We start from the raw sequence: 27667 nt of genomic DNA on the forward strand, positions 1-27667 counted from the left end.
TGGATGGGCTCCAACCACACGAAGGGAGGCTGGCCTGCCACGGGACAGTAGTGCTCTCTGCTGGCCATGCGTGCCCCTGCCCAGCCCCCGGCGTGCCCCAGCAGGATACGGAGAAGGTACCAGAGCCACCGGCCATGTTATAAATATTATTTAAAAAACAAAAACAAAACAAAGCAAAACACACATACACTGGGTCCCGGGGCTGAAGGAAGGAGTGGTGGAGCCCGAGGGCCCAGGCAGGCTGGAGCAGGCACTGGTTCTAGAGGGGAACGACCCCGCCTGTCCCCAACCTGTCATTCTCCCTAGAGGCCCCTTCTCACATTTTCTCTACTGGCACCTCCCGCTCCACGTGGCATCCTGGTCTCTGGTCTGGGGCTGAGGGCAAGGACTGCACTAGTTGCCTGGGGAGTGGAGGACCCTCGAACACCACGAGCAACCTGGGGAGGTGGCAGCCGCGGGGTGCTGGGGGCGGGGCTACTTGAGGAAAAGTGGACACGGACCCAACTGAGAAAGGAGTCTAGTGCAGATGGTGAGGGTGACCTAGGATCCACAGCCTCACACAGACCCGAGGCAGAGCGGCTCGTCGGGTCACTGGTGGTCATCCAGCTGCTGCAGGAGCGTCCGCCGCCGTCTTTCCAGCTCACCCTCGCTCAGCTCACTTTCCGACGTGTCCCAGCCCGTCTGGTGGAGCGGAGGCACAGCTCAGCCCCAGCTTCCCCCGAGGGCCACGGAGGCCTGCGGAGGGTGCCGACTGCGCTGGGGTCAGGTGCCTGCCTCTCACCTTCTCCTTCTTGATTCCAAAACCTGGGGAGCGGTTCGGGAGTTCTGCCCGCCGGAGCTCCCTGTCCTTGTCCTGTTCTGGTTCTTTCTCATCACTCTCCTTGCCGGCTTTCTCCTCAGGATCTGTCTCGCTCTCAGGACTGTTCTGTAAGAGCCCAGAGCCCGCCTGTGAGGGACAGCCCAGGAGGCGGCTGAAGGGCTCTCTCAACATAGCAGGGCCCTGGGTAGAAGCCCCCTCTCTACGCACCGACTTGTGTCTTCTCTTCTTAGTTTTCTTTTTTGGTTTCTTGGCTTTCCGAAGGCCGTGATCTGGAGATAGAAAATGCCCAGTTAAGTCCCATGGGAGGAGGGCGGGCTCATTCCTTTCTCTGCCACAGTCCTCGTTCTTTAGACAGGGAGCTAGCTGAGGAAGTCTCTGTCAGCGCAGTTTTCCTTCCTTCTCCCAGTTCCTGCCACGGCCGGGCAGAAAGTTCTTCCCACTGTGATGGGTGCAGACCTCCCGAGCAGCTCCACCCTCAGGGCGCTGCCTCCTCTCGTCGGGAGTCAACTGCTCCAACTCCCAACCACTCACCTGATCCAAGGAGAAGGCGAGAAGATGGGGAGCCCCGTCCTCCAAGGGCAGCACCCCCACTTTCAACCGAATCAAGGGAGGAAGAGGGCTCAGAGCCTGACTCTGAGGGGTTCCGCCTTCTCCGCTTGGGGGGTCGGAGAGGCGGCGGGGGCAGCTCCTCTTCTTCCGACTCAGAGCCCTGGGCAGATCAGCAGATACATGTCAGCGCACAGGTTCTCTGGGCTCCAGAAGCCCTCAAGTCTGGGAACTGGGGACAGAGAGGAGGATCCAGGGCCAAAGGGCTTTTCAAATCTCGCTCCAAGGGGAGGCGATGCAGGGAAAAAACAAGAAAAATGGTTCCTATTTCCCCAAGACAATCCAGCCCCCTGCCCCGGCCCCCCACAGCCCTTCTGCCCACCAACTCACTGAGGGCGAGTGGGAACGCTTTCGGTGGTGCTTCTTGCCCTTTCTGCCGTGTTTTCGGCCTTTGGTGTGGAGGTGCTGGCATTCAGTCTGGCAGAGGCAGAGGGAGGGGTGAGGAAGGCACCAGGGCTAGCCACAGGAAGCACCCTGCGCCCGAAAATCCGGTTTTGCCTCCTCTCAAGCCAGGGCCTCAGGCCACTCCCGGCCACCGTCAGACCTCAGGGCAAGGACAGCCCCAGGGGTAGGAGGCCACTGGGGTCTCTGCTGAGCCGGACTGGGCGTTCATGAGCGCGGGACAGATGCAGAGGATCGGAAGCTCTGCCTCACCTCCAGTACCTGCAGGAACTCCCGGAAGAGCCGGATCCGCTCCGACTCCAGGGTGATCTGCTCAAAGGCTGAGTCGCACACAAAGCGCTCACGGACCTTGAACGGGAGAGCACTGCTGATCAGACCAGCCCCGGCAAGGCGTGGACACCGCCAGGAGCGCAGGGCTGGGGCAGAGGAAGGAAGGGAGCCGAAGCTGCCCGCGAGCTGTGCTCTGACCGGGGTGGGCCCCCAGTGCCGGAGAAGCACCGCTGCCCTCAGGCCCGAGGGGGTGGTGTTTGGTGCCAGGCTGCAGCCCTGACCTCTTCCCAGGCAGTGCCCAGCTCCAGGGCAGGCACGGCCTGCCTCAGCATGCTTCGGAAGGCAGCTTCCCTGCGCCGCATCCTTCGCGCCTCCTCCTTCTCCCGCTCTCGCTCCCGCGCCTCTGCCTTCTCCAGCAGCTGAGGACAGAAAGGGGGCGGAGCAGGGTCACCCAGGAGGGTGGGTGCCCAGGCCCCACTCGGGCATACTGCAGGACATGGGAAGCTGGGGTCTGGGCTCCTGCCGCCACCCCCTAAACGGGGGCGGGGGGGGCGGGTGCAGTCACACTGGGGCAGTGAGAAGGAACGGAACAGGACACGGGGATGAGCTCGAGAATGGAGCCCTGGCTACAGCCCCGCCCCGCCCAGCCCCTCACACTATTGAAGGTCAGCTTGATGTTGCCTGCGTCCAGCGCAGCCGCCCTCTTGTCAAAGCTTATGACGTGGGCGAAGTCCTCAAAGGCTGTGTTCACCTCCACGCAGAAGCCCCGGTCCTGTGGGCACAGCGGCGCATGAAGCAGGGGCCACCACGGGCCCGAAGCCTGAAGCCGGCCTCCAGGGCAGGCAGAGGGTCGGACCACAGGATGCTCTAGAAGTCCCCCAGCCCCCAGAAGAGACCCACAGGACTCAGGTGCACTTCTGAAACCTCACCATCTGACGACTAAGCCTCCCACACCTGCCCTTGGTCTTGATGTCGCAGGGAGCGGAGGGGGGCACTGGGTCCCATGGGGAGGGGGAGCAGGGTGTGTGTGTGCGTATGCCGGATCTGCTGATGGATGCCCGAGTTTCTCACAACTAATTCTTTGTTCCTGGCTTAAGGCTGGGCCCCACTTGGGCCCTCCTGCTGCTCAGTAACTTCCTTGCATTCTGTCAACATCTGCTGGTCCCATCCTTTGGCTTACTTCTTGGGTGCTTACTAGGCTGCCAGGTACTGTGCTGAGTGCTGCACACACCTTAATCTCTTTCAATCCTCAGTATCAAAATTTAAGCATAGGTCCTGGCCTCCTAATTGTATGTGGAAGGAGAAACCAAGGTCTAGAGAAGCTAGAGCACTTGCCCACGGTCTCACAGCTAAGATGCGGTTGACTGAGACCGCTACCCCAGGTCCCTCTAACACCAAAGCCCACGGTGTGAAGTGCTAGAGCCCACACAGATCACTCAGTCCTCAGGGGAATTCGAGGCCATCACGTGTGTAACTGCAGAACACTATTAAAAATACGCCCCCACCCCCGAAGCTTCTCATCGAGAAGCCAGGCTCCAAGCTGCTCATCTACGCCTCCCAACACCTCAGTAAAGCAGAGGCTTAGGAGAGTTCTCTCACTGGGGCCAAGTGGATCTGGTGAGAAGTGGCGCTGCTGGAGTTTGAGTCCGTGGGGACACAGGCCCAGTCCCCTTCTCCTCCCTCCACACAGCACGAACTTGCTGCGGCCTTCTGCCCATGGCAGAGCGTGTTTTTTGTTGTTTTTTTTTAAAGTTCTTATTGTAATTCCGGTTAGTTAATATACAGCGTTGTATTCGTTTTCACGTGGGCAATATGGAGAATGTGCTCTTCTTGTCTATTCCAAGACACTTCCTCAACCCACGCCCCAGGCCTTCTCAAACATCCCAATCTCTCTCAGCGAAGTGAAAGCTTCAATGCCACCTCTCCACTGGTTGCTTCCATCAAGCTCAGACCTCACCTCACCGGGAACATCCTGTCCACCCTGCTCTCACCTTCCTCAAGCTAATAACCTGTGCTGTTTTCCCTCTGGTTCAAAATCTTCAAATGCAGCACAGAGGAAAACGAATCAACATTTAGTGAGCCTACTACAAGCCAGGCACTTTGCAAATATCAGCCCTTCCCACAACCATGCACATAAATTATGCCTATTCTACAGAAGAGGAAACTGAGGCTCAGCCTTTATATGCCTTGCAGAGGTCTCAACCACTATACAGCCAGCTGTTACCTGACTCCAAGGTCTGAGCTGTACCTACTCGACGCTCTTTACAGACACTATTTTCCGAAAAGTGCTCATGTCCTCAGAAACAACTCCAAGGGCCCCTGCTCAGTCCTCACTTGACGGGTCCTTGTATTTGTGCTGCTCCTGTCAACAACTGCCCTCCTGTCTCTCTGAGCTCTTTTAGTGCCTCTCTGGCCTGTGCTTGTCCCCGAGAACAGCGCTTGGGCTTTTCAATCTACACTGTCCCTAGCAACCTCAGCCCCTACACCTCACTCCTGATTTTCAGACCCCTAAGAGACTGGATGTTTCACAGAGACTTCAAATTCAGCAGACCCCAAGAGAATTCATTCCCTGTGAGCCACCCCTCTCCCCACACCCATGGATCTCCCAGGCCCAGATCTTCTGGCTTCCAGCTCTTCCAAGTCCAAAGCTGTTTGCGTTATCCTATGGGGTGAGAGGTGCCCTCACAGTCTGCCAGGCTAGTGGATGGCCACAGGGACTCCTGGGCTCATCAGGCTTCTGTAGGCAGGAGCCCAAAAGGGGGAAGAGGTGAGGGAGCTGTCTAAAGAGGTCTCTCCACATTCCGCAGGAGATGTGGAGAGACAGGACACAGCGAGGACGGGACTCCTACAGGCCTGTCAGCAGGACCAGCCACACACTGTGGCTAAAATGTAAGCATCCAATAAAATGTAGCTCTCCTAGATTTAGATATTTATACTTTACAAGAATACCCTATTTAAAATGTGGTTTTTGCTTTATTCCTCCCTGCCCCAGGTTACTTTTGAGACTGATTCCCCAAATGGAATTCCTATTTTCTCCAGCCCTGTTCCTACCGAATCCTCAATAATGATACCACCGCCCCACCTCTGCCAATTTCAACTCACTCCTTCCTTGCCCTCCATTTCACATGCAAAAAATCTGTCCACTCAACTTCTGAGTGACTCCATCCTCCTGGTTTTAAACTTCTCTTTTTTGAACAGCAGAAACATTTTTTTTTCTCACAAAAATCTTATTTCGAACCTCAAAAGAAAAACTGCTGTACTTAAAAACGGAGGAAGAAGCATAAACTTCCCCCCCTTTCTTGTCCCAAGGCACCCCTGAGGAAACCCAGGGGTGGGGGTGGGGGTCTCAGAAAAACAGAGCTGGAGCCCAACTCTCCCTCATCTGCTATCCCTGCTGCCTCTGTTGAGCTCGTTTCCCACCTAGACTACCTCCCGACTGGCCTCCCTTTTCACCTCCCGTACCTCTAACCCGTACTCCAGAGTCCTGCACTGCTCCGACTTTCCTACCAAAGGGCCCTACAGCAGGGGGGAGCCTGAGCGTGAGTCAGAAGAGGATGGCTCAAGCTCCAGATCTGTTGGAATCACTTGCCACTGTGACTTTTCATTGTCCCGAGGCTTCAAATACTGTCTTCCCAGCACATATCCCTAAGGACACAAGCACTCAGTCTAGGAAGTGCTACTCTATACTCTTACCCCGTGGCTCTTCCAAGACATCCTCTGACCACATCATTCCCTGGCTCCCCATTACTTACAAGATAAAAACCCAAATTTCTTATTTTAGCATTCAAGGCATTTTACACCCAGGGCTCTCCTTCCCAACTGGAGCTTCGGGTTCCAGAAAAACAGGAAGCCACAGGACAATAGGGCATATCTTACCTAATGGTAAGGACTTTTAAAACATTACGTTTATATTAAACAGAGAAGTAATACGGTATGAAGTTAACAACACCTGAATCTGTAAAGCAAAACACAGGACTTCAAAGAAACGCTGTGTGCGCAGTGGGACATTCCTAATTTATTCTCAGACCCTTCTCGCCCTAGGTCCCAAGTCACTGCCCTTGGTGATTAGGTGTACATTGGTGGAAAATCCCCCATTTTTCAGATGAGGAAACTGAGGCTCAGAAAGGTTAAACAGTCTGCTGGAGGTCACACAACTAGTAAGCGGTAAGCTGGACTTGTGGCCCAAGCAGTCCGCCTCCACAGTGCTGCTCCTAACTGCTGGACGTACCACCTCCCCAGCGCCTTTGCATGTCCTTCACTTCCAGCAAGAAATATGCTTCCTCTTTGTTTCCTCCTTCTGAAACACAGGGCTCTCTTAGGGCAGCGATCCCTTTTCCACCTTTGATGGACACAGTCTCTCCAGTGTAAGACAAGCAAGGTGCGTGCGCAGCATGGCTGCCACGCCAGAGGGGTGGCGGCAGCAGGAGGTTAAGGATGGCATGCCCCTTCTAAAAAGCAGTGGCCTCTCAGTCTGAGGCCACTGAACGCCTTGCAAAACCAGCCCAGTGCTGCTAGATAATCTGTATTTTTAAGAGAAGTTTTTCTGTGTAATCTCCCAATTTTAAAATGTTAGCAGCCAAGGTGAAATGTTTCTAAAACACTGTACAGGCCAGAAGGAACAGATCTGTGAGCTGCCGGCTTCTGATGAGCTGGGCCCCTTGCTCCTCAAGCCTGCCAGGCCCTTCCCACTCCCTTGCCTCCGATCCTCTGACACCCTCTGCCCAGGACCGCCAGCCTCATCCACCTACTCGTTCTTAAAGGCGTAGCGCAAATATCAATTCTGTCGATTCTCGTCTCTAACAGCACTTGCCCCTCTGTAGAATAGGTGTCGTGTTTATCTTCCTACTAGGCCATGAGCTCCTTATGGACAGAAACTGCATCTTTCTTATTTCTGTGTCCCCAGCGCACAGTCAGGGATCACAGTAGATGTCTGCTGAACGGAGCTAGGCTGCTCCTGCAATACAGGACTTATCAGGGAGTCCTGTCCAGAGAGGTGCCCTGCACCCATCCACAACCCTGGGCCTCCCTCACCTTAAGGATGTCCTTAATGATCTTCTTCTCATCATGGAATCGTGCCTTCAACTCCTCCACATAGAACTTGAACAAGTCCAGAGGGGTGGAGCCTGCGGGGGGAGGGAGGGAGGGGGGCCTGGCGGGCGGCAGCTTCCCGAGGCCTGGGGGAGGGGTCGAGGACAGGACGAGGGAGTGGGGGGTGCAGAGAGGCTGGCAGGGCAGGAAGCCAGGCCAGAAAAGGGGGAGCCTGGCTGCCTTACCCGGCTGGCCCAGCATGTTGGCAAAGCGGACATCAGTGCTGACTGCTGGGTACAGCTCCATCCAGGTGGACATAGAGTGCAGCTGCCCTGTCTCGTGCAGCTCGTCCAGGAAGGTCTGAGCAGGGAGAGGCCAGTTATAGGGAGAGTGAGCCAGAGAGAGAGGCAGAGCCAGAGACTGGGGAGGAAGAGAGGGGATGGGAGGGAGAGGCCAGGACAATCCAGACTGAGGAAATGCAGGCAAAGGAGGCAGAGATGAGGAGCTACAGATGGGGAGGCAGAGAGCAGTGAAGACGGAGAGAATGTAAACACAGAGAGGGACACACTCAAACATGACGGGCAGCCGGGCTGGAAGGCAGGAAAACAGAAACTTGTCTGCAGCATGTCCTGCCCGTGGTTTGCTCTCAGCTTCCCGAAGTGTTAGAGCTGGGGAGCCCCCACCACTACCACCACCGCTGCCGCCTCCAAGCTGTGGGACAAGCTAGCGCTGCCCATCTGGCTGCCCACCAAAGGGAAATGAACCAGGCCGAGCTGCAGGCGGCGCCTTTACGGTGCTCTCTGCTGGCAGTTTCTGCGTGGTGCATACATCTAGTCTCCCTAGAGGAGCACGGCCCCAGGTTGAGGGCACACAGCAGGAGCAGAGAGAGCGGCCTTGCGGAGGGGGCACACAGGACCGGGCAGAGACGCAACAGCAGGCCTAGCCCAGGAGGCAGGGCATGGGCAGTTACGGGCCGTGCCAGAGCTGAGCGCCTATCCAGTGGGCAGCACACATACCTGGAAGGCCTCCCGGTTCTTGCGTTGCTGACGCCGCTCCCGCAGGCGGGCCCGCTCCCGCTCCTCCTCCTCCTCCCTCTCCAAAGCTCGGATATGCTCCTCGAAGCAGATCAGTGCATCTTCCTTGTCCATGTCTAAGCACGGGGAGGCAGCTCAGCGGGCACCGCACCCGTGGGACACCCTCACCGACCCCGGCAACCTCCCCCTGCCCCCGTGTTCAAGGGTGCTGCCTCAGTAGGCGCCAGACCACCCAGGGTGGTGGGGCAAGAGGAGCAGGGACCTCTGTGGGAGAGGAGACTGGAACGGTGGTTCTGGAGGAGGGTTCATTAACGTATGAGAGCAAAATCAGCACGTATTCAGCTCTTGGGAATTCACTTACTGGAAGGAATCACATGAAACCAACCATCTCGGGATCTGAGGTCTTAGGTTTTATGGACCTGGGAATCAATCAGGCTTTGATGCCAGCTCAGAAGGTCTCTTTCTGGTATTGCCAGTGAGTGCAGGCCAACAACAGCTCATCGTAACAACATGTGACCAGTTAAGGGCCACAGCATCACGACAGCTTAAGACCATATTCACAGGAGTTGGACAAACCATCCTCTCCCGGTCTTCTGACGCCTATCCTAGAGCTCTTCCTCCAAGGACAGACAATGTCCAGGTCGACAGCAGACCCCAGAGGGAGGGAGGGGGTGTCCCAGCATTCCAGCATCTCCAGACTCTGGAGAGATGCAGGGACAGGGCGAATGCTGAGGACCCCTGGACATCCAGGAGGGCAGGAAGTGCGGGAGACCACTGGGAGGCAGGCTCTGGGGTCCCAGGTCAGTGAGGAAAAGGGGAAGGGACAGGCAGGAGCGGAGACCCAAGCTTACTCTGCAGCTGGTGGTCCTGAGCAAAGCTGGGGTTATCCATGAGGTACTGCTGAGCCTGGGACCATGTAGTTTGGAAGTTGACACTACTCATCCCATCCAGGATGCTCTTCAGGGCCTGGATGTTGCGGCGCCGGAGCTGCTTGGCCTGTTCCTGGGGAGCCACAGTGTCAGGGTCAGGGTGAGGTAGGGCAGGTCGGAGCTACTCAAGTGGGCCTAGGCAGAGGAGCATTTGAGCAAAGGAGCTAGGGAACCCTAGGAGGGCCAGACTCAAGACTTCCACATCCCCGGAAAGGGGAAGGAGCACAGGTTACAGATCAACCCCTCACAGATGCCCTCCTGCCCTCCCACACCCATGTTGTAGGTCCCAAGCAGAAGTGGGGGGATGTGCAAGTGCCACACCAGCTTCCGAGGAAGGAGCTGAGACCCTGGGGCAGTGGAGAAATGAATGGCCGGGGTCCACAAGGACGCAAAGACACGAAAAGCCTCAAGTAAGACAGGCTGACGGATCCAGCCAGTGACTGTTACCTTCTCCTTCTTGGCCAGGAAGAAGAGGACATCATCATAAACCTCTTTTCGATCCCTCTCAGGGACCACAGCCCACACCTCCAGCTCCCCAAATGTCTGTTCTGCCCGCCTGTGGAGCATATGGGCCGTGGGTAGGCAGGCAGGGGACAGAGACCCTGGGCCCGTGTGTTCTCAGGGTTCCCAGAGTCCACCCCAGCCTGGCCCCCTGACCGGTAGCGGGTGGTAGAGGTCATGCGTTCGTGCTGCTCCAGGAAATGCTGCAAGGTCTGCTTGGCCTCCTTGGCCCTTAGCCGGGCCTCTTCCTTCTCCTCCTTCTCCCGCTGCGCCTTGTAGGCATTGAATGCCTGCTTTTTCTCACTCAGTTTGGGTAAGGCACTGGGGTGGAGAGGGTGGCAGTGGGGTGGGAATAGAGGAGTCACCCTGCACAGCCCACCAAGCAGGGTCACAGCACACAGAACTGAGTGAGGGGTCCATGCATGGGCACAGCAGGCTGCAGGGAGGCAAGAGGGGTCTCTGGGATGAGGGGAGGGACGGGAGGCAGTGAGGGGAAGACGGGGCTCCGAGACACTAACAGCCCTTTTGCTCTGAGGCTCTCAAAGTGCATTCAGGCCTCCACCCTATCCAGCCCCCTCACCCCAATTAACTCAATTCGAATCAATTCAATTCAACAAGCATTTATTGAATGTCTCATGTCAGATACCTTTCCCCTCCTCCTCCTGGAGGCCCTCCAGCTTCTCTTTCCCTCGCCCTTCTACCATTCTCCTGACTCGGGCCCTGTTGGGGCCTGAGTGTTGAGCTGGGGCTTCTCAGGGAGGCCCTGGCCCAGCTGCTCACAAACACAGTCTGGAGGGCCTGGCTCCCTCTGCCCAGGCCTACCTGTAACGGGGGTCGGTGACCACCATCTTCATGGCCTGTTCCCACGAGGCATTGGAGGGGACAGCCTAGAATGGAGCAGGCAGGGGTCATGGGGCCTGCCCTCCTCCAGCCCCCTCCGGGCCTACCCTGGGCACCCCACCCCTGCACCTTGTCCCTCAGCAGCTCCTTGAAGGCCTGCTTTGCCTTCTCCCGGTTGCTCCAACTGAGGCCAGACCTCTCTGGTTCTGGCTTTGATTCCTCTTCCTCCTGCTGTGGTGGCTGACGCTGTGCAGCAGCGCTGGGGGGCAAAGGGGACTCAGCCACAGCATCTCCCAGGCCCCACAGCCTTCAGTGCCCTATGTGGCCGGGACTACGCCACCCTCTCCTCGCCCCCCAAAGCAGCCCTTCTCTGCCCTGCAGAGGCCATGCCCAGATCTCCACACCCTTCCCAAGAGGCCTGGCAGACGTCAAGGGTTGAACTAGGCTGCGAGCTTAGAGCCAGCCTCGGGAATGCCTCAGGGGGGCAGCCCTCACCTGCTGGGGCCCTCCTCCGGCTGCTGCAGAAAGCCCTGCTCCACAGGCTGGGCAGCCTCGGACGTATCACAATCTTCACTCCCACCTGGCTCAGGCTCTAGAAGGCCCAGGGGCATGGGGGTGGGGCCAGGCGGCCCGGGCGGGGGCTCAGGCTGGGGCTGAGGTGGCTGCGGCTGCAGTATCTGAGGCTGGGGCTGCTTCCTGCAGGCGGGCCAGGAGGGCAGGGTCCGGGCGGGGTCCAGGCGTGCGGCAGAGAGAGGGCCAGTCAGGGGCCTGCGAAGGACTGGGGCCCAAGCGGGCCACTCCGCAACGAGACTGAGAGCTGGCTCTTCCACAGAGCAGGGACCACAGAGAGAGGGTCCACTCCCACCCGTCTGGCGGCCCCAAGTACAGGGGGGTAGGTGCGCAAGTCACTCACCCTGCAGCCTCTTGTTTGACTAGAGCTGCAAGGGGAAAACATGACATGGTCACAGGGTGGCAAGGGCCACCCCCCAGCACCACAGCCCAGGCTCACCCCCTCCTCACCCTCCAGGTCATCCAGGTCCTTGGGCCGGGTCCAGCGAGACTCCTTACTCTGGTTGTTATAGTAGTAAGGTTTGCCCGTGTCTGACTTGTACTCTTTCCAGGGACACTGGGACAGCAGCAACTACAAGAGGACAGGTCAGAGGACATCAGAGGGCTGGGCATGCCCTCTCGCTACAGTCGGGGGAGCTAAGGGGACCCAGCGAGTAGGGAGTTTTTAGCTACCACCTGGCCTGGCTCAACATGGGGGAAGGCAGACTTCCTGAGATCCCAGGAAGGCTGGTGGAATGGTCAGGGATCTTGGGATCAGAGGAACCGTGTGTATGGTTAAAGACTCGGGAGGCCAAGGACTTGGGAGGGTCAGGGAAGCTGAAAGGAAGGGCCAGAAAGCCCTGCTCAGGACCTCTGCCTTGGACTTGAGCACGCTGGGCTTCTCCCACACGGATTGCTTGTCATCAGCATTGTAGTAGTAGATGCGCCCATCAGGGGCCACATGCTCACTCCACAGGGCCCTCTGGGGGGAGGGGGAGCAGAGGATGGTGGTCAAGGCCCCATCCCCAAAGCTTCTCCTCCTTACCCCAAAGATTTAACCATCAGCCCCCCAACTTTCAGCTTTTCTACCCAGAGACCCCTGAGCTGGAAGAACTCACCGGAGGGCCTGTCCCAGCCACAGCAGCTAGAAAAGAAGCCAAGAGAAATATTAAGTCCTTGCCCCGACACCCATTTTATCCCACCTATTCCTCCCCTACTCCATCCCCAATAAATATCCCCTGGTCCCATCAACATCCCAGGCTCCCTGGCATCCCAACAGGCATGATCCAGGGTGGGCTCTAGTCCACGGTCCCCTCTCCCCTATACCCCCCCAACCTCCGAGCCTGGGGGGAGCAGACCCCCAGAAGACTCACAGCTGGCTGTGTCCGCACCCGGAGCCGTCTGCCGAAGAAAGAGGAGGGGGAAGGGTTGGGGCCAAGCCCAGTGGCCCCCAGGACCCAGGCCATGGGGGATGAAGAAGCAGGCCAGGCCAGGATCCATGTGTCCTGCTCCCAGGGACCTCTGCTCCCTAACAGGCATCCCCCACCCTCTGGGGCCGTGGCTGTAGGATCCTAGGGGGAACCGCATAGCAGCTCTGTTCTTTGTTTTCCTCAAGTGAGAGTATTTTGTTGAGTCAACCTCCGAGGCCCCTCTTCCAGAGCGGATGCCAACTGCTACGTCCTACCCAGACTCTACTACACTGAGCAATGGCACAAGAAGGTACGGTGAGATCCCCAGGTGCTGCTGCTTCCGCCAGCAACAAAGAAGATGTGAGGAGGGCCTGTATTCAAGTGTCCACAGTGCGAGCTCTGTGAGGGGAAGCGTGTCAGCCACGAGTGTGTTCCTTATGGGAGCTGGGCACAGCAAGGAGTAACGAGAGAGTAACATGCCTTTGGGGGGAGTGAGAAACGAAAAGAGCAGAGTACGTGGCCGGAGAGGAGGACGTGAGTGTGGGGAGTGCGGCCAGGCCCGGGACGGATGGATGAGAAGAGGGAAAGAGCGGAAGCCGGATCCCTGGGCTCCGAGTCGGACCCACAGGGCTGCAGGGCACGGCTGCTTCCTGCCAGCCCCCAGTGCTTACCGCGGCGGTGACAGGCACTGCTGGCATTAACATCCCTGGCAGCATGGGTGGTACCATTCCCGGTATCTGGGGACACAAAGGAGACAAGACACAACTACGGAGGTGAGGGCAGGCACAGGCAAGGCAGGCTCCTGAGAGCTCCTGGCCGGGGCCGTGGCCTTCACACCGGTCCCCCCTCAGACAATCCCCAGGTCCTGGGCTCTCAGCCCAGCCAGCCAGTTTTCTCCTGTCATTCGGCAGACAAAGCCACGCGGGCCGAGCCAAAGCTCCCTCCCTTCTCTCTCTACTGCCTGAGCTCCAGACGCCCACTCTCACCTCCACCCCCAGCCAGGCTCCCGGGGTTTCCTGAGGCGCTGGTGCAGGAGACAGGGTTACCTGCGTGAGTGGTGGTGGCGCCCCCATTGGTGGCAGCATTGGGGGCATGATGCCAGGTGGCATCGGGGGGATGGCCGGTGGTCTCTGACTCATGGGGGGTAGTCCCATCGGAGGAAAGGGCGGGGGGATTCCTGGAGGGGGCATCTGGAAGTGAGGAAAGGAAGGGACACTGAGCAGAGAAGACCCCGCCTTGGACCTGTCGGGGAATATCCACTTGTCTCCCACCCTTCTCGACCCTCCACCCCGGCTCTGAGGCAATTCCAAGGCTTTAGTTTGAGAAGCACGAAGCGTGAAACTGCCTGCTCCTCACCACCGAAAGACTGAAAACTGGGGGGGGGGGGGGGAAGGGGGGGTGTCTTCTGGGTCTAACAGGCAAGCACACAGTTTCTTCAGAGGTAGGGAAGGGAGAGGGAAAAGTCTAACTGCCACCAGACTGTGGCTGGAAGGCTCCATCTCTTCAGCAACTCTCCCCAAAGAGGCCTCTCTGAGACAGGGCCAGAAGGCAGGATTCCAGGTTCCCAAATGCCCCAGTCCCCTGCCTCCCATCCCTTGTTCTCCAGCTCGATGACCACCAGCTGCTACTTCAGCCTGACTTCTGTGGCATATTGAAAGAACAGAGAAGGAGTAGTGAAAGAGAAAGGCAGCCCCACCATGCCCTCACACTAACAGGGTCTTTTCCCTTCCACTTCTCCTACCCCAGCCCCAGTGTGTCCCAAGGACAAAAAGACAAAGGGGAGCTGTCAACTTTAGGGACTGGGAGCTTAACAGCAGCTCCTCCCACCCCAATGCCCAAGCAACACCACCCCTTTTCCAGAGGAGGCAGGACACAAAACCGTGCTGGCGATGCAGCGGTGCTAGGGACCAGGGAGATGGGGGTGCAGGCTGGAAAAGCCAAGCCCAGGGAAAGACATAAAACTTACGAAGGGTGGTGGCATCATGGGGGGCCCCGGTGGGAAGGGGGCAGGCGCTGCTGGGGGCCGGGGACCAGAATCGGGAACCGACTGTTGAGGGAGAGAAAAGTCATAGGACCCAGGATGGGCAAAGAGATGGGCTTTTGCAGAAGGGAAGCAGAGCGGTGAGGATGAAAAAGGAGCACAAAGTTCAGAGGGAGGGTCTCCTGGCCCGGTTTCCTGCCCATGCCCAGCTCCGAGCCCTGGCTAGGTCTGCTCTCTTCCACCAGCCAAGAACCAGCGGGCCAGGCCCCTTCCAGGTCATCTTTATCGCACCAGAGCCACAGAAAAGAGGGAGGCGGCTGTCCTACAGGCCCAGTCTGGCTCTTCCCGAGGCTTTTCATCCATTCTCCCATTTGTGGGCAAGGCCGTGCCTCCCTCAAGCCTTAAACAGGGGTCTCTCATTCCCAAAGTAGCCAGGGAGGAAGTGACCTCTTTTCCCATCCCCTTACCTGAATTCACCATTAGATTCAACCCCAAAGCCCTCTAAACCCAGTCACCATGCCTTCTTAAGCGCTAGTCTCCCTCTCTTCAGTGTGGGCCCCCCAAAACTGGTCTCATCCTTACTCCCTCGCTCACTCTTTGACACCTCCCACTCCCAATCACCCCCTCCTCTACAGCTCTACTCCCCTGCCCCTACGGATCCCGAACTCCCCTCCCTGTGGCTGAGACTTTGAACAACCTAGATCTCCCTGTCCTACACCTACTAGCTGCCACATCCCATCCCGCAGTTGTTGGCTTAAATACCACTTGCCCCCAAGAGCCTTCCTGACTGTTGAATTTATTCTCTATCTGATGCCCTTCTTAGCTTCCTGCTGTATACAGTTTTGTAATTATTACGTTTCCCCTTACTAACGTGTAATAACATTCCATGAGGACAGGGATGTGTCAGACTTGTTGAAAGCTGGACTCCTGGTAACTGCCACAGTGTCTGGCACATAATGGGTACTCAATAAATATTGAACGAATGCAAGAAGGGACAAATGAAGGATCAAACACTCCCAATTCTAAAAAGTCATCCTATAGATATGGCCAAAATGATGTGTATACAACATTTCCATTCCAGCATTATTTGTAAAAACAGAAGACTGGAATCAGCCTAAATACCCATCACTAAGTAACTATGAAATTATACACAAACATAAAATGGAATACTATGCAGTCATAAAAAAAAGAATGAAGAAGTTCATTGTCTTGATAGGAGCAATCTCTAAGATACATTAACAAGCGGAAAAAAATGCAAAGTGCAGCAAAGTGGGATCATTTGTAAGAAAACTGGAGAGAAAAGACGACATACAAGAAAGAAATCAGTAGAAGGAGGACTGAGATGGGAAGGGAAGTGTCTCACAGTATGTATGCCCTTTTCTAACTTTTGAATATGCATCCATGTTGACCATATTACCCATTCAAAATTTAAAAAAAGCTTTTCAAGTGAACTGAGGCTTGGAGATGCAGCTAAAAGGCCCTGCCCTTCCTCCTTTTGCTTGAGGGTTAGAGGGTGTCAGGGAGGAGTTCTAGGGAAAGGTGGTAGCTGGCTGAAGAGGGGCCACCTCACTGCTGCCCAACCTCCTTACTTCCCCAATGACCCCTATGCTGAGAGGGCTCGGCTTTAAAGATGCTTTCTAATCTCCACCTCTCATAGTATCTGTCCTTCCTCTTTTCCCACCCATCTTGTCCTAAGGAGAGAAGGGTATAAGCCACACTATTCTACCTTGAATCAGCTTTCTCAGTGTTCAACTACTCCGGTCCTGTATTCAGATCTGCTCCTGCCCAAGACTGTCCTTAGCATGGGAAGTCAGAAATTAATCAATGTGGGAGGAAATCCAATTCTCTGTGCCACACTTTTCCACCTCAAGCTGCCTTAGGATCCTCTCTGACCTCCCAGATGCTACATAACCATCTTTGGGTCCTCCCAGGCTCCAGAATTGCCCCTCTGAGATTGGCACCACCGTCCATACAGTTGTCTAAGATAGAAACTGGTGAGTCGTTCTCCACACCTTCCTCTGTCGATACGTCACTGAGTCCTGCTAATTGTACCTCGTACTCATTTCTTGAATCCGTCCACTTCTCTCCATTTCCTCCTCCGCCCCACCACCCCTCTTGTTTTTTTTCTTTTTTTTTTTTTTTAAAGATTTTATTTATTTATTTGAGAGAGAGAATGAGACAGAGAGCATGAGAGGGGGGAGGGTCAGAGGGAGAAGCAGACTCCCCGCCGAGCAGGGAGCCCGATGCGGGACTTGATCCCGGGACTCCAGGATCATGACCTGAGCCGAAGGCAGTCGCTTAACCAACTGAGCCACCCAGGCGCCCCACCACCCCTCTTGTTTTCATCTGACCTTCTGTAGTAGTCTCCCCACATCCACAACAAGCTCATCAAAATGCACCTCAGATCATGTTATTCCCTGCTTAAAATTCTTCAATGGCTGGGGTGCCTGAGTGGCTCAGCGATTAAGTGTCTGCCTTCAGCTCAGGTCATGATCCCAGGGTCCTGGGATCGAGCCCCACATCAGGCTCCCTGCTCTGCGGGAAGCCTGCTTCTCCCTCTCCCTCTGCCTGCCGCTCTGCCTATTTGTACTATCTCTCTGTCAAATAATTAAAATCCTAAAAAAAAAAAAAAAATTCTTCGATGGCTCCGACTGTTCTTAGGGTAGAGACCAAAACTCCTCCCCAAGGCCTAGAAGGCTGTGGGAGGTTTGCTTCCCAACTGCCTTCCCAGCCTCATCTGTGCTGAGCTCCTGGGTCTGTGCTCCGGCCCCCTTCTCAGTTCTCCCGTATCAGGCCTGCATCTTTGCCTGGCACAACTTCCTGCCGACCCCACACACCTAGCCTACAGGTCTACACCTACCAGTCATCGCTTCCTCAGGAAAGGCTTCCTCCCAGGCCAGTGGTCTAGGCTTAGTCAGAGCCCTCTTTTACATGCTTGTGTCCCACGCACCCTCCCCGTTAGCAATTACCCACTGGAAGTTTACACTTACTTACACAGTGCTGACTGTCCCATTATGTTACGTGGCCACTAATAAAAAACAAATGCCACCACTTAAATTATGATACTCCATCGATTTTAAGATGTCTTGACAAGAAATGTTTAAATGGAGTCTTAGGATCAATGAAGTATCTGCTGCCTCCACTAGATCTTTTTTTTTTTTTTTAAAGATTTTATTTATTTATTTGACACAGAGAGACACAGCGAGAGAAGGAACACAAGCAGGGGGAGTAGGAGAGGGAGAAGCAGGCTTCCCCACCGAGCAGGGAGCACGATGCAGGGCTTGATCCCAGGACCCTGGGATCATGACCTGAGCCGAAGGCAGAGCTTAACGACTGAGCCACCCAGGTGCCCCTGCCTCCACGAGATCTTAAATTTAAAGGGGCGGGGACTTTGCCTGTTTGGGCTCACCCTGATCTCTTATCCCTATTGTATTTTCCTCGCTGCCCCCCACTGGAACACAGGTGTTAGTATTTGTTGACTGAATGGTCTTGGCAGGTCCCACAAAACACAGCCACTGGTAAGGCCTACTAGTTATTCAGGGAACACAGAATGTCAGAGCTGGAGGGGACTCTGGCAACCACCCAAGGTAGTCTCCTTTCTCAGATGAGAAAACTAAGGGGAATTAGCAGTCCCAGGCTCCACAGCGGTCAGGACAGAGCCAGGACTGGATCCAATCTGCCCTCCAGTCCTACCCCTTTCAGCACACTCCTTGCCACAGGAAGCAGGTCTGTTTTTTCACTCTAGCATATTCCTGGCTACCCATGTGGTTAAATCAGCAAGGATCCAAACCCGTCCCTGAGAACTAGTGGTGGCTCCCTATCGCTCCCCCTACAGAATCTCACCTAACATTCAAAGCCTTTCAACATGACCCATCTACAGTTCTTGGCTCAGCTCGACTCAATGGCTTCCCTCCTCCTCCCTGCACAGCAATTGTTAGGATACGCCATGTGTTCCTTTTACTCTACTTTGCCTCTCACTTTGCTCAAGATGATCCAATATTCACCCCCTTCAGATTACCTTTCTGATTATCCTCCACACATACACATACTCCTACCTCCTCGTGTCCCCTCAGGATAAGTGCTGCACTACTTGACACCAAGGACACGCTACTCTGTGGATGTTTGCTGGGTGTTTCCCACAGGACTGCCTATCTCCCTACTTGGGAGATTTCTCCATACTGGAGGATTATGTTTTCTCCTTTTAAACCCCCTCTTGAGTGTCTAGTCAGGGCCCTGCATACAAAGTGCTGTGATAGAATGCAGGCTCAACCTTATTCAAGTTTTACATACTGGAATATCCTAAAACAGGCAAATGTGTGCATGTGCGCCCATGTGCCCAGGTACATTTGTATAAATTCTCTGGGTAAAGGCGGCCTGTAATGAGATGAACAGCTTGGCAGAGGCTGTCTGTATGGCTGGGGAAAGGGAATTGGAATCAAATACTGGCACGGGAAAACCTGAATAAAAACTCACTGTATATGAGCATCTTTAACTTGGCATATGTGCCGCCGAAGCGAGCACTGACCATCTTTAACTTGGAATGGAGACCCCTGGCCAGAACCCAGATGCTGGACTATTTTGGACAGTTCCCACAGAGGACAGAGCAACGGAATGAACATAAATTACCATGGAACTTCCACAGCCCTCCCTTCCCTGAGCTTCCCCTGTGCAATGTGTATACTTTTCTTCCTGAAACACCCCTGCCCCTATCTCACTTGCTGCAGTGCCTGGACCACTGTGGGTCTCATTGCACCTTGGGGCGAGACTGAACTCGTGTGACAGAGGGATATAGGAAAGGGGCTGAAAGAGCAGATCCTGTGTCTTCCCTGGAACAAAAAACATCTGTGGGCTGGAGAGAGACGAAGAGATAATTGATCACCTTATCATCATGTGCTCACCTGAGCCAGTGGAACAACAACCCCCCTCCCCAAAGGTGCAATCAATTCTTCTCAGCCTTTAATCTAAGCGGCATCTCAGAACTAAAGATTCAGAAGAAAGAATAAAAGGGGAAAAGAACAAGAATGGAGAGATGGAAGGAAGAGCATGGAAAGAGGGAATAGCTAACAACTAATATTTACTGAGTGCTTATTACAGGCCAAATATCATGCCAAACACTCATTTAATCCTTGTAACCATCTAAAAGGCTATTATTGTCCCCATTTTATAAAGAAACTGAGCTTCAGAGAGATTAAATAACTTGATCAAGGTTCCAAAGGATTAAACCGCAGAGGCAGGTTTGGAATCCACGCAGCCTGACCCCAAAGCCTGTGCTTTCAACTACTCCACAAAGCGGTCTCCCAGCAAGGATGATGGCGCCACAACTATTTCTTACAAATTGATTTTCCTGTTTCCTTTTCACCCCAATCCACACACAATCCTGAAATCCTCCAGGTGATCTCAAGGATGGTCTGGTCTGACTCACTCCCTAAAGGGATTTGTGTTGGAAAATGAAAGCTGGAAGGCACACCTCTCAGAAAGAGTACCTATCATCGAAAGGAAAAACACCATGGAGGCCAAGAGACCAGGGGATTACCCTGCAGTCAACCTTTACCTGCTGCCCTGCTTCAGCTGCCCCCAAACTGTGCTAGCCCCTCTGTTTTCAAGACCATCCTAGTCCCCACTCCTCTATACCAGCCTTAGCATATTCCTCCTTCTCCCCAAAGATATTGGCTGTCTTACTAGAAAATAGCTTCCATTGCTTCTCTCTGTCCTGCCAGATCCTCAGAATGAAGACCTCATTCTGGTCTTCATTGTCTTGGGTTAGGTGTCTACCTCCTCCGCCACTTCCAGAGTTCTTCCATCCCTCCAGTAGGATGCCAGAGGCGCTGGCTAGCCTGCTCCGGCCCTGCAGGCTTTGTGCCTACCATCCCCCACATCCCTAGGGATTTTCTGCAGCCCCAGCTAAAGGCCTCGCCTCCATCTTCAGCCTGCTTTCCCTTGCTTCCCCACATCCTAGAACCCATTCTCCTGAACTCTTTCCTCAAGAACCACCACCCCATTTTGAAGCTGGAAAAGATCTGGGGTATCACTCTCATGCATTTTCCGTGTGTTTTTTTTTTTTTTAAAACCGATGGGTAATCTGAGGCCCAAGGGAAGGTAGTGACTTGCCCAAGGTCACAAAGACTTGTTAACACAGTTTGTTCATGGCACAGCCAGGGTTGGGACCAAGGGTCCCCTGCTTTCTCATTTCTTGGGCTATCCAGGACTAGATGGGGGCCGCAGCCTCTCTTTCCTCAGGAGACAATGCCCCCTCCTCACCTCAGGAGACAATGCAGGGTAAACGAAGGAGGGGATCTCCAAGTGATCTTACGGGGTATCCAGGGCTTCCAAAGGAAACAAGCACTGGGTCTGAGGAGGGGCGTGTTGCACGCCAAATACCCCACAAGGGGAAACTGGCCCCCAGCTCTCCCCTTGTCCCTCGGTTTCCACATTCCCGCCCCCTCTCCTTTCCTGACCTTTCTCCACAAACCCACCCTTCTCCCCTTCCCTCCCCCCTCCTCACCCAGTCCCGCAACTCTCGCTCCCCTCAGCCCCCCACTGCCCCCACCCCCGCCATCCTCCATCATGGCCTCCCCGCCCCTTCTCCCCCAAATCCCCGCTCCCCTCCCCCTCCCGGGCTCCCTTCCCTAACCCCTCATGCCCCTCGCCCTCCCCCGGGGTCCCGGGTACCCCCGGCGGCCTCCCCGCCCCCCCGGCCCCGGCCCGGGCCGCCGGGGGCGCTGTGGGACCGCCCCGGGCCCCCCTCCACCCCCGCGCGGGGACGTTACCATGCCAGAGCCTCCGAGCAGCTGGGCCGGCTCGGCCCACCTGCCAGTAAAAGCCGCTCTGATTGGCCGGGCCGCAGCCGGGAAGGCGGGGCCAGTGGGGGGTCGCACCCCTTGGTGGCCGGGGCTCCGGTCGCGCCCGCGGACCAGCCGGGCCCAACACCGGCCCGGAGCGCCCGGGTCCGGCCCCGCCCCCGGCGCGGACAGCCAGGCCCCGCCCCCGCGCCGCCAGGTCCGGGGCCCGCCCCCGAGGGGCGGAGCACGCCTCCGAGCTCCTGACGGGCGGCGGGAGCCGCAGAAGCCGGGCTGCACGAAGCGGCTCGAGCGCGCGTCCCGGGCCTGCTGCGCGCGTCGGCGACTCTCCTGCCTTCCCGCCCTTCCCGCCGGCCGCCTCCAGACCCGGGCCCGCCGCTTCCCGGCCTTCGCGGCTCGGCTGGCGCGTCCGCCGCGCACGGGCGCTCGCTGCCAGGACCGGGGGCTGGACCGACGTGTTCATTCAGAATGTAGGGCTATCTTTGCACCTCACAAAGAGTTTTTTTTATTTGTTGCATAGTTATTTTTTTAGCACTTTTAAATTCATTCATTAAACAAGTATTTGTTGAACATCTGTTATGTGCCTCGAACTGTTCCAGGCGCTGGGCAAACGGCAGTTGAAAAAAAAAAAGCAGACAGATCCTCCGAAATCCCTGCCCTCGGAGGCGTACGTGCTTCTTAGGTGAGCCTGAAGTTACTTCTTTTAAGATTTGGCTTCCACCGAGCGGTGAAAGCGAGCCAATCATTTATAGGCGTTAGAGATATGAGCTAAATACTATGTTGTGCAGATGAGGGAATTACAACCCCAAATTATTTAATGAATATGCAGAAGGTTCCAAGGCTAGTAACTGACAGGGCTCCTTATACGGGTGCAGGGTGCAGAAAGGGATCGAGCACCTTCTCCCCAAAGCCTGGGTAAAGATGCTTCCTTTTTTCTTTATTCATCAACCCTTAGTTGAGCCTGTGCTCTGTGCTCGGTGCTTTGCTGGGTGCTGGAGATTCAGAACTCCGTGAGCCGGGTCCCTGCTTGCAAGGGGCTTAGAGGCTACCGGGAGAGAGGTTCTGGACAACAACCAACAGGAAGCAGAACTCCTAAAGGGGACAAATGGGAGGAAAAGAAGAGGGATTCATTCTTGGGGACGATTGTAGAGAGAAACTTCATTGTGGTTTTCTTCACAATATCTAGATAGCCTCAAATGAAGGCCTAGTCCTGTGGTTTTCAGACTTTGTTACTGAGACCTCTGCGCTCTAGCAGAAGTGGTCAGAGGTTCCATAAACTTTTACCAGTCACATTTAATTTTAATTTTTCTTTTCCAAGTGAGGTATTTCTTAGCCTACGTAGGCACCTATTTTTTTTTTTAAGATTTTTTAATTTATTTATTGAGAGAGAAAGAATGATAGAGAGCATGAGAGGAAGGAGGGTCAGAGGGAGAAGCAGACTCCCTGCTGAGCAGGGTGCCTGATGCAGGATTCGATCCAGGGACTCCAGGATCATGACCTGAGCCGAAGGCAGTTGCTTAACTAACTGAGCCACCCAGGCGCCCCGGCACCTATTTTAAAGAATCAAATAATTGTATAGGGTTTGTTAATAAAAACAGCAGAGCCCTGCCTCCATCATCTCTCCCTCCCTGGAGGCAGCCATTTTCAGCTCTTTGAAGTTGTTTCTTTTGGCGCTTTACCTTCATTACCCTGGCCCTCTTCAGCTGCGTCCCTCCCCACAGGGTAAGGAGTCCAAGGGGATATGCCTATCCAAAGACCACTTACCCCCTTATAGGCCATATTCTGAATACCTGGGACTCTGGATTTCCCTGCCCAGCTTGCCTCCTTGGATCTCTCTTCCCCAGGAAGACCTTGCTGATCCTGGGGGCATAGCTAGGCCTGACGGATAGCCAAGGGGCTGTTATTGGCAGCAAGAGGCAAGAGACCAAGCTGGGGTCTTCACAGGGCCCTGTGTGCAGCTCTCTCAATGTAGGACAGAGGCAAGGGCAGAGGAGAAGGGGTGAAGCAAGAGTCAGGGGCTGGGGGCTCCTATTTTCTACTGTGGATTCTGAGGATTCCAAAAATTCTAATTTAGAATCTGGCTTTCCAGGTCCTTATAAAGGTATATTGGTAAAGTTAGGAGTTTAGAAGGTATTTTATTTAACAGTTTGCTAGCTTAATTTGTAACATTAAAATATTTGAGTAAGTTTCCCATTTGTAGTCTTGTCCCAGCTCCCACAAATAAAAGGGGCAGGTTGGAGGATTTAACTTTTTTCCTTCAGGTCTCCTCCCCAGCCCACTGAGATCACATCATTCTCATCTGCCAAATTTAATGTGATAATTTTTGTTAGTTCAGTTTTCAGTTTTTACAACACTGACTACACCTGCTACTCAGAGTTGAGCCATGTAGAAACCTTTGATGACTCTTCCTCTCCTGCACAACTTTTGATTTTTCCTGGAATTAATACTTACCTTGTTTTTTCATTTGTTTAGTTTTCTATGTATTTATCACAAAATCTGCCTCAAAATCTTCCCCTACTTGCCTGAATCTCTTCTCAGAATATCTAGACACAGCAGATACTCTTATCAACTTCATCTTCTTGAAGAGATCTCTGCTGGAGCCTTCTGACCTGCTCCAATCCGAGTGTTTATCCCTGACCCTTGTTGCAGACCTGGCAACCTGGCCTCTCCTCTCTCATCTTCCTGGTATTGTCTTTGATCTCTCCTTTGTTGGATCTTTTATTTGCCATGTTCCATGTCTTTTTCATTTTTGTTTAATTTACTCCCTCTTTTTGGAGACCATCTTCCAGAAGCTTCTCGAGAAAGGGAGAGATAAATTGTTTTGAAACTTTGAATGTTTGACATTGCCATTATTCTACGCCGACACTTGATTGGTTGGTTGGGTATTGAATTTCTTTGGAATTATGAAGACATTATGACATTACTTCCTAGCTTTCATTGTTGCTCGTGAGAAGTCTGAAGCCTTTTAAGTCCTTATCCTTTGTAAGTGACTTTCCCCCATCTCTGAACCTCTCCTTGTCTCTAGTGTTCTAGGATGGCAGTGGTATGTCTTGGTGAGAGGCTATTTATTATGCTGGGCACTCAGTGCTCTCTCACTTCTGGGAAATAATCTTATATCATCCCATTGGTGATTTCTTCCCTTCCATTTTCCCCGTTCTTTTTTGGGGGGGACTCCTAAAATCCAGATGATGAATCTGATGGACTGCTCCTAACAATTTCTTATTTTTCTCTCCTACTTTCCATCGTTATTACTTTGTTTCCTGGGAGAGTTCCTCAATCTTATCTTCCCGTTCTTCTACTGAGCTTTTCAATACTGTAAAGATTTTTATTACACTCATTTTACTGTTATTCTCCGAGTATTCCTTTCTAATATATTGCATCTTATTTTGTTTCAGTGTTGCAATGGTTTATCTTATCTCTGAAGCTACTAATGCTAATTTTGTTTCAATTTTCTTCTTTCTGCATAATCTGTTTCCTCTAAATTTCTTTTTCTGTTGTTTTGGTCTCTTTCATGTTAGACTCTTTTCTTGGAGGTGTGATAATCCTTGGTTGTTTGCTCACATTAAAGGATGGGTTACCAAAAAGCCAACTGGAAGCATCTGTGCTCTGTGAGCTCAGGTATATGGGTGGGGCTTGTCAGCCAAGAGCTTTGCTTGAGGGAGCCTCTGATGCTAACATCTTTAGGTCTTCCTTCTGGGGTGGCCAGCCATCTGGTGCAACCAATTCTGTTTGCCATCTGGTTGCCCCAGTGCTGCCTTAGGACCCATCCTTCTCTAGTCTAAGTCAGTAACCATTCATCCATATGCTTCCCAACTTCCTAAAGTATTTTGCTCCTCTTTCCTCTCCTGTTTCCCTGTCTTTGTAGATTTATGGCTTAAAAAATCCCTTTGCTGTAGTTTTAGTGTATTTTTAGTAGAGCAAGATTAGATACATGTGTTCATCTACCATTTTTACCCAGAAACTTCGAATATATTTTATTTGATTCTTTTTTTTTTTTTTAGATTTTATTTATTTGACACAGAGAGAGACAGCGAGAGAGGGAACACAAGCAGGGGGAGTGGGAGAGGGAGAGGCAGGCTTCCCGCGGAGCAGGGAGCCCGATGCGGGGCTCTATCCCAGGACCCTGAGATCATGACCTGAGCCGAAGGCAGACGCTTAGTGACTGAGCCACCCAGGCGCCCCTATTTTATCTGATTCTAAAACAGTAGTTTAAAAATATATATACTCAAGGAACGCCTGGCTGTGACTCAGTCAGTGGAGCGTGTGACTCTTGATCTCAGGGTCGTGAGTTCGAGCTGCACATTAGGTATAGAGATAACGTTAAAAAATTAATTAAATCAAATGTCCTACATATCAAATTTTGCAGTTTATCAAAACAGCCTTGTTGACATTGAACAATTTCATAATACTGAGATATCATGTAACTGAACTTATAATATTAATGTATTCTAGTAAGATATTGCTTTTATCTGTCTTAGATAGTGAGGTTCTACAAAAGGGTTTGCTTGGAAAAGGAGGTTGACTGCTTTTTAAAAAAAGGTTTACAGGGGAGCCTGGGTGGCTCAGTTGTTAAGCGTCTGCCTTCAGCTCAGGTCATGATCCCAGGGTCCTAGGATCAAGCCCCACATCGAGCCCCGCATCGAGCCCCACATCAGGCTCCCTGCTCTGCGGGAAGCCTGCTTCTCCCTCTCCCACTCCCCCTGCTTGTGTTCCCTCTCTCACTGTGTCTCTCTCTGTCAAATAAATAAATAAAATCTTAAAAAAAATAGGGGCGCCTGGGTGGCTCAGTTGGTTAAGCGACTGCCTTCAGCTCAGGTCATGATCCTGGAGTCCCTGGATCGAGTCCTGCATCGGGCTCCCTGCTCGGCAGGGAGTCTCCTTTGCCCTCTGACCCTATCCCCTCTCATGTGTTCTCTCTCTCTCAAAATAAATAAATAAATAAAATCTTTAAAAAATATAAATAAATAAAAAATAAAAATAATAAAAAATAATAAAAAAAAGGTTTACAAACATCTTTCCTGGGCTAGTGATCATCTAAGTGTGGCTCTTTTTTTTTTTCTTTTTAGAAAAGGAGGGGAGGGGCACAGGGAGAGGGAATCTTAAACAGGCTCCACACCATGGTGGAGCCAATCTCAGGACCCTGGGATCATGACCTGAGCCGAAATCAAGAGCTAAATTTTGTCATGTTTTCATTTCCACTCAGTTCACAATATTTCATAATTTTCCTTGTGATTCCTTTTTTGATTCATGGATTATATAGAAGTTGTTTAATTTACAAATATTTGGGAATTTTCTAGGCATTTCTCAATTATTGATTTATAGTTTAATTCCATTGTAGTCAGAGAACATACATTTTTTTTAAGGATTTATTTATTTGAGAAAGTGTGATTTGCTCAGGGGGAGGGGCAGAGGGAGAGAAGCCAAACTTCCCGCTGAGTAAGGAGCACCCATGAAAGCTCTATCACACGATCCTGAGACCCTGAGACCATGGCCTCAGCTGAAATCAAGAGTTGGTCACTTAACTGAGCCACCCAGGCGTCCCATTATATGACTCTAATCTTTGTAAATGTATTGATATTTGTTTTAAGGCTCAGATTATTGTTCTTTTTTTTTTTTAAGATTTTATTTATATATTTGAGAGAGACACAAGCAGGGGGAGGGTCAGAGGGAGAGGAAGAAGCGGGCTCCCCACTGAGCAGGGAGCTGGATGCGGGGCTCAACACAGGGCTCCATCCCAGGACCCTGAGATCATGACCTGAGCCAAAGGCAGACACTTAACTGACTGAACCACCCAGGGGCCCCTCAGATTATTGTACTATATGCATTTGGAAATAACATGGGTCCTGCTGTTGTTGTTGGATGAGGTGTTCTATAAATGTCAATTGAGTCAAGTTGGTTGATAGTATTTTTCAAAACCTCTAAATCCTTACTTATTTTTTCCTACTTCTACCAATTCCTGCAAGAGAAGTGTTGAAATCTCTAACTATAATTGTGGATTTATCCATTTCTTCTTTCACTTCTATAAGTTTTTTTTTCCTTCTATATTTTGAAGCTCTTTTATTAGGTGTATGTACATATAGGATTATATCCTTTTTAAAAAAGATTTTATTTATTTATTTATTTGAGAGAGAGAGCATGAGCAGGGGGAAGGGCAGAGGGAGAGGGAAAAGCAGACTCCCCACTGAGCAGGGAGCCTGACATGGGGCTCAACACAGGGCTCAATCCCAGGACCCTGAGATCATGACCTGAGCAGAATGCAGACGCTTAACCGACTGAGCCACCCAGGTGCCCCGGATTATATCCCTTTTATTAATTGACACCTTTATCATTATGGAATGTCCCTCCCTTTTTATCTTTGCTAATATTTCTTATTCTAAAGTCTGATATTAATATAGCCACTCCAGCTTTCTTTTTGATTAGTATTAGCATGGTTTATCTCTTTCTGTCTTTTTACTTTTAACCTATGTGTGTCTTTTCATTTAAAGTGTGTTTCTTATAGAC

General features: G+C 52.9%; 1 protein-coding gene across 9 annotated transcripts; it reads right to left on the minus strand.

Moving 5' to 3' along the window:
- Nucleotides 1–132: 132 nt before the first annotated feature.
- On the minus strand, nucleotides 133–21269 carry PRPF40B (pre-mRNA processing factor 40 homolog B). 9 transcript variants are annotated; one of them, XM_045873490.3, is made up of 26 exons: nucleotides 21137–21269; nucleotides 14355–14435; nucleotides 13435–13578; nucleotides 13060–13125; nucleotides 12353–12380; nucleotides 12098–12123; nucleotides 11851–11961; nucleotides 11451–11571; nucleotides 11344–11368; nucleotides 10926–11126; nucleotides 10560–10689; nucleotides 10413–10477; nucleotides 9747–9911; nucleotides 9537–9645; nucleotides 9012–9162; nucleotides 8143–8276; nucleotides 7372–7486; nucleotides 7130–7221; nucleotides 2754–2870; nucleotides 2380–2517; nucleotides 2081–2176; nucleotides 1757–1843; nucleotides 1352–1529; nucleotides 1028–1089; nucleotides 782–925; nucleotides 133–681 (listed from the first exon to the last, which is right to left on the minus strand). In XM_045873490.3, the coding sequence occupies exons 1-26, from the start codon at nucleotides 21137–21139 to the stop codon at nucleotides 589–591; spliced, it is 2682 nt and encodes an 893-aa protein (XP_045729446.1). In that variant the 5' UTR covers nucleotides 21140–21269; the 3' UTR covers nucleotides 133–588. The 9 variants fall into 9 exon arrangements, with proteins under 9 accessions (XP_045729446.1, XP_064447358.1, XP_064447354.1 ...); XM_064591288.1 differs by lacking the exon at nucleotides 11851–11961; XM_064591284.1 differs by having other exon boundaries at nucleotides 2090–2176; nucleotides 7130–7486.
- Nucleotides 21270–27667: the final 6398 nt, after the last annotated feature.

The sequence above is a fragment of the Mirounga angustirostris genome, unplaced genomic scaffold (genome assembly GCF_029215605.1).
Source record: "Mirounga angustirostris isolate CCGP_5_RB_7025 unplaced genomic scaffold, mMirAng1.0.hap1 SCAF_5, whole genome shotgun sequence".
NCBI classification, from domain to species: domain Eukaryota; kingdom Metazoa; phylum Chordata; class Mammalia; order Carnivora; family Phocidae; genus Mirounga; species Mirounga angustirostris.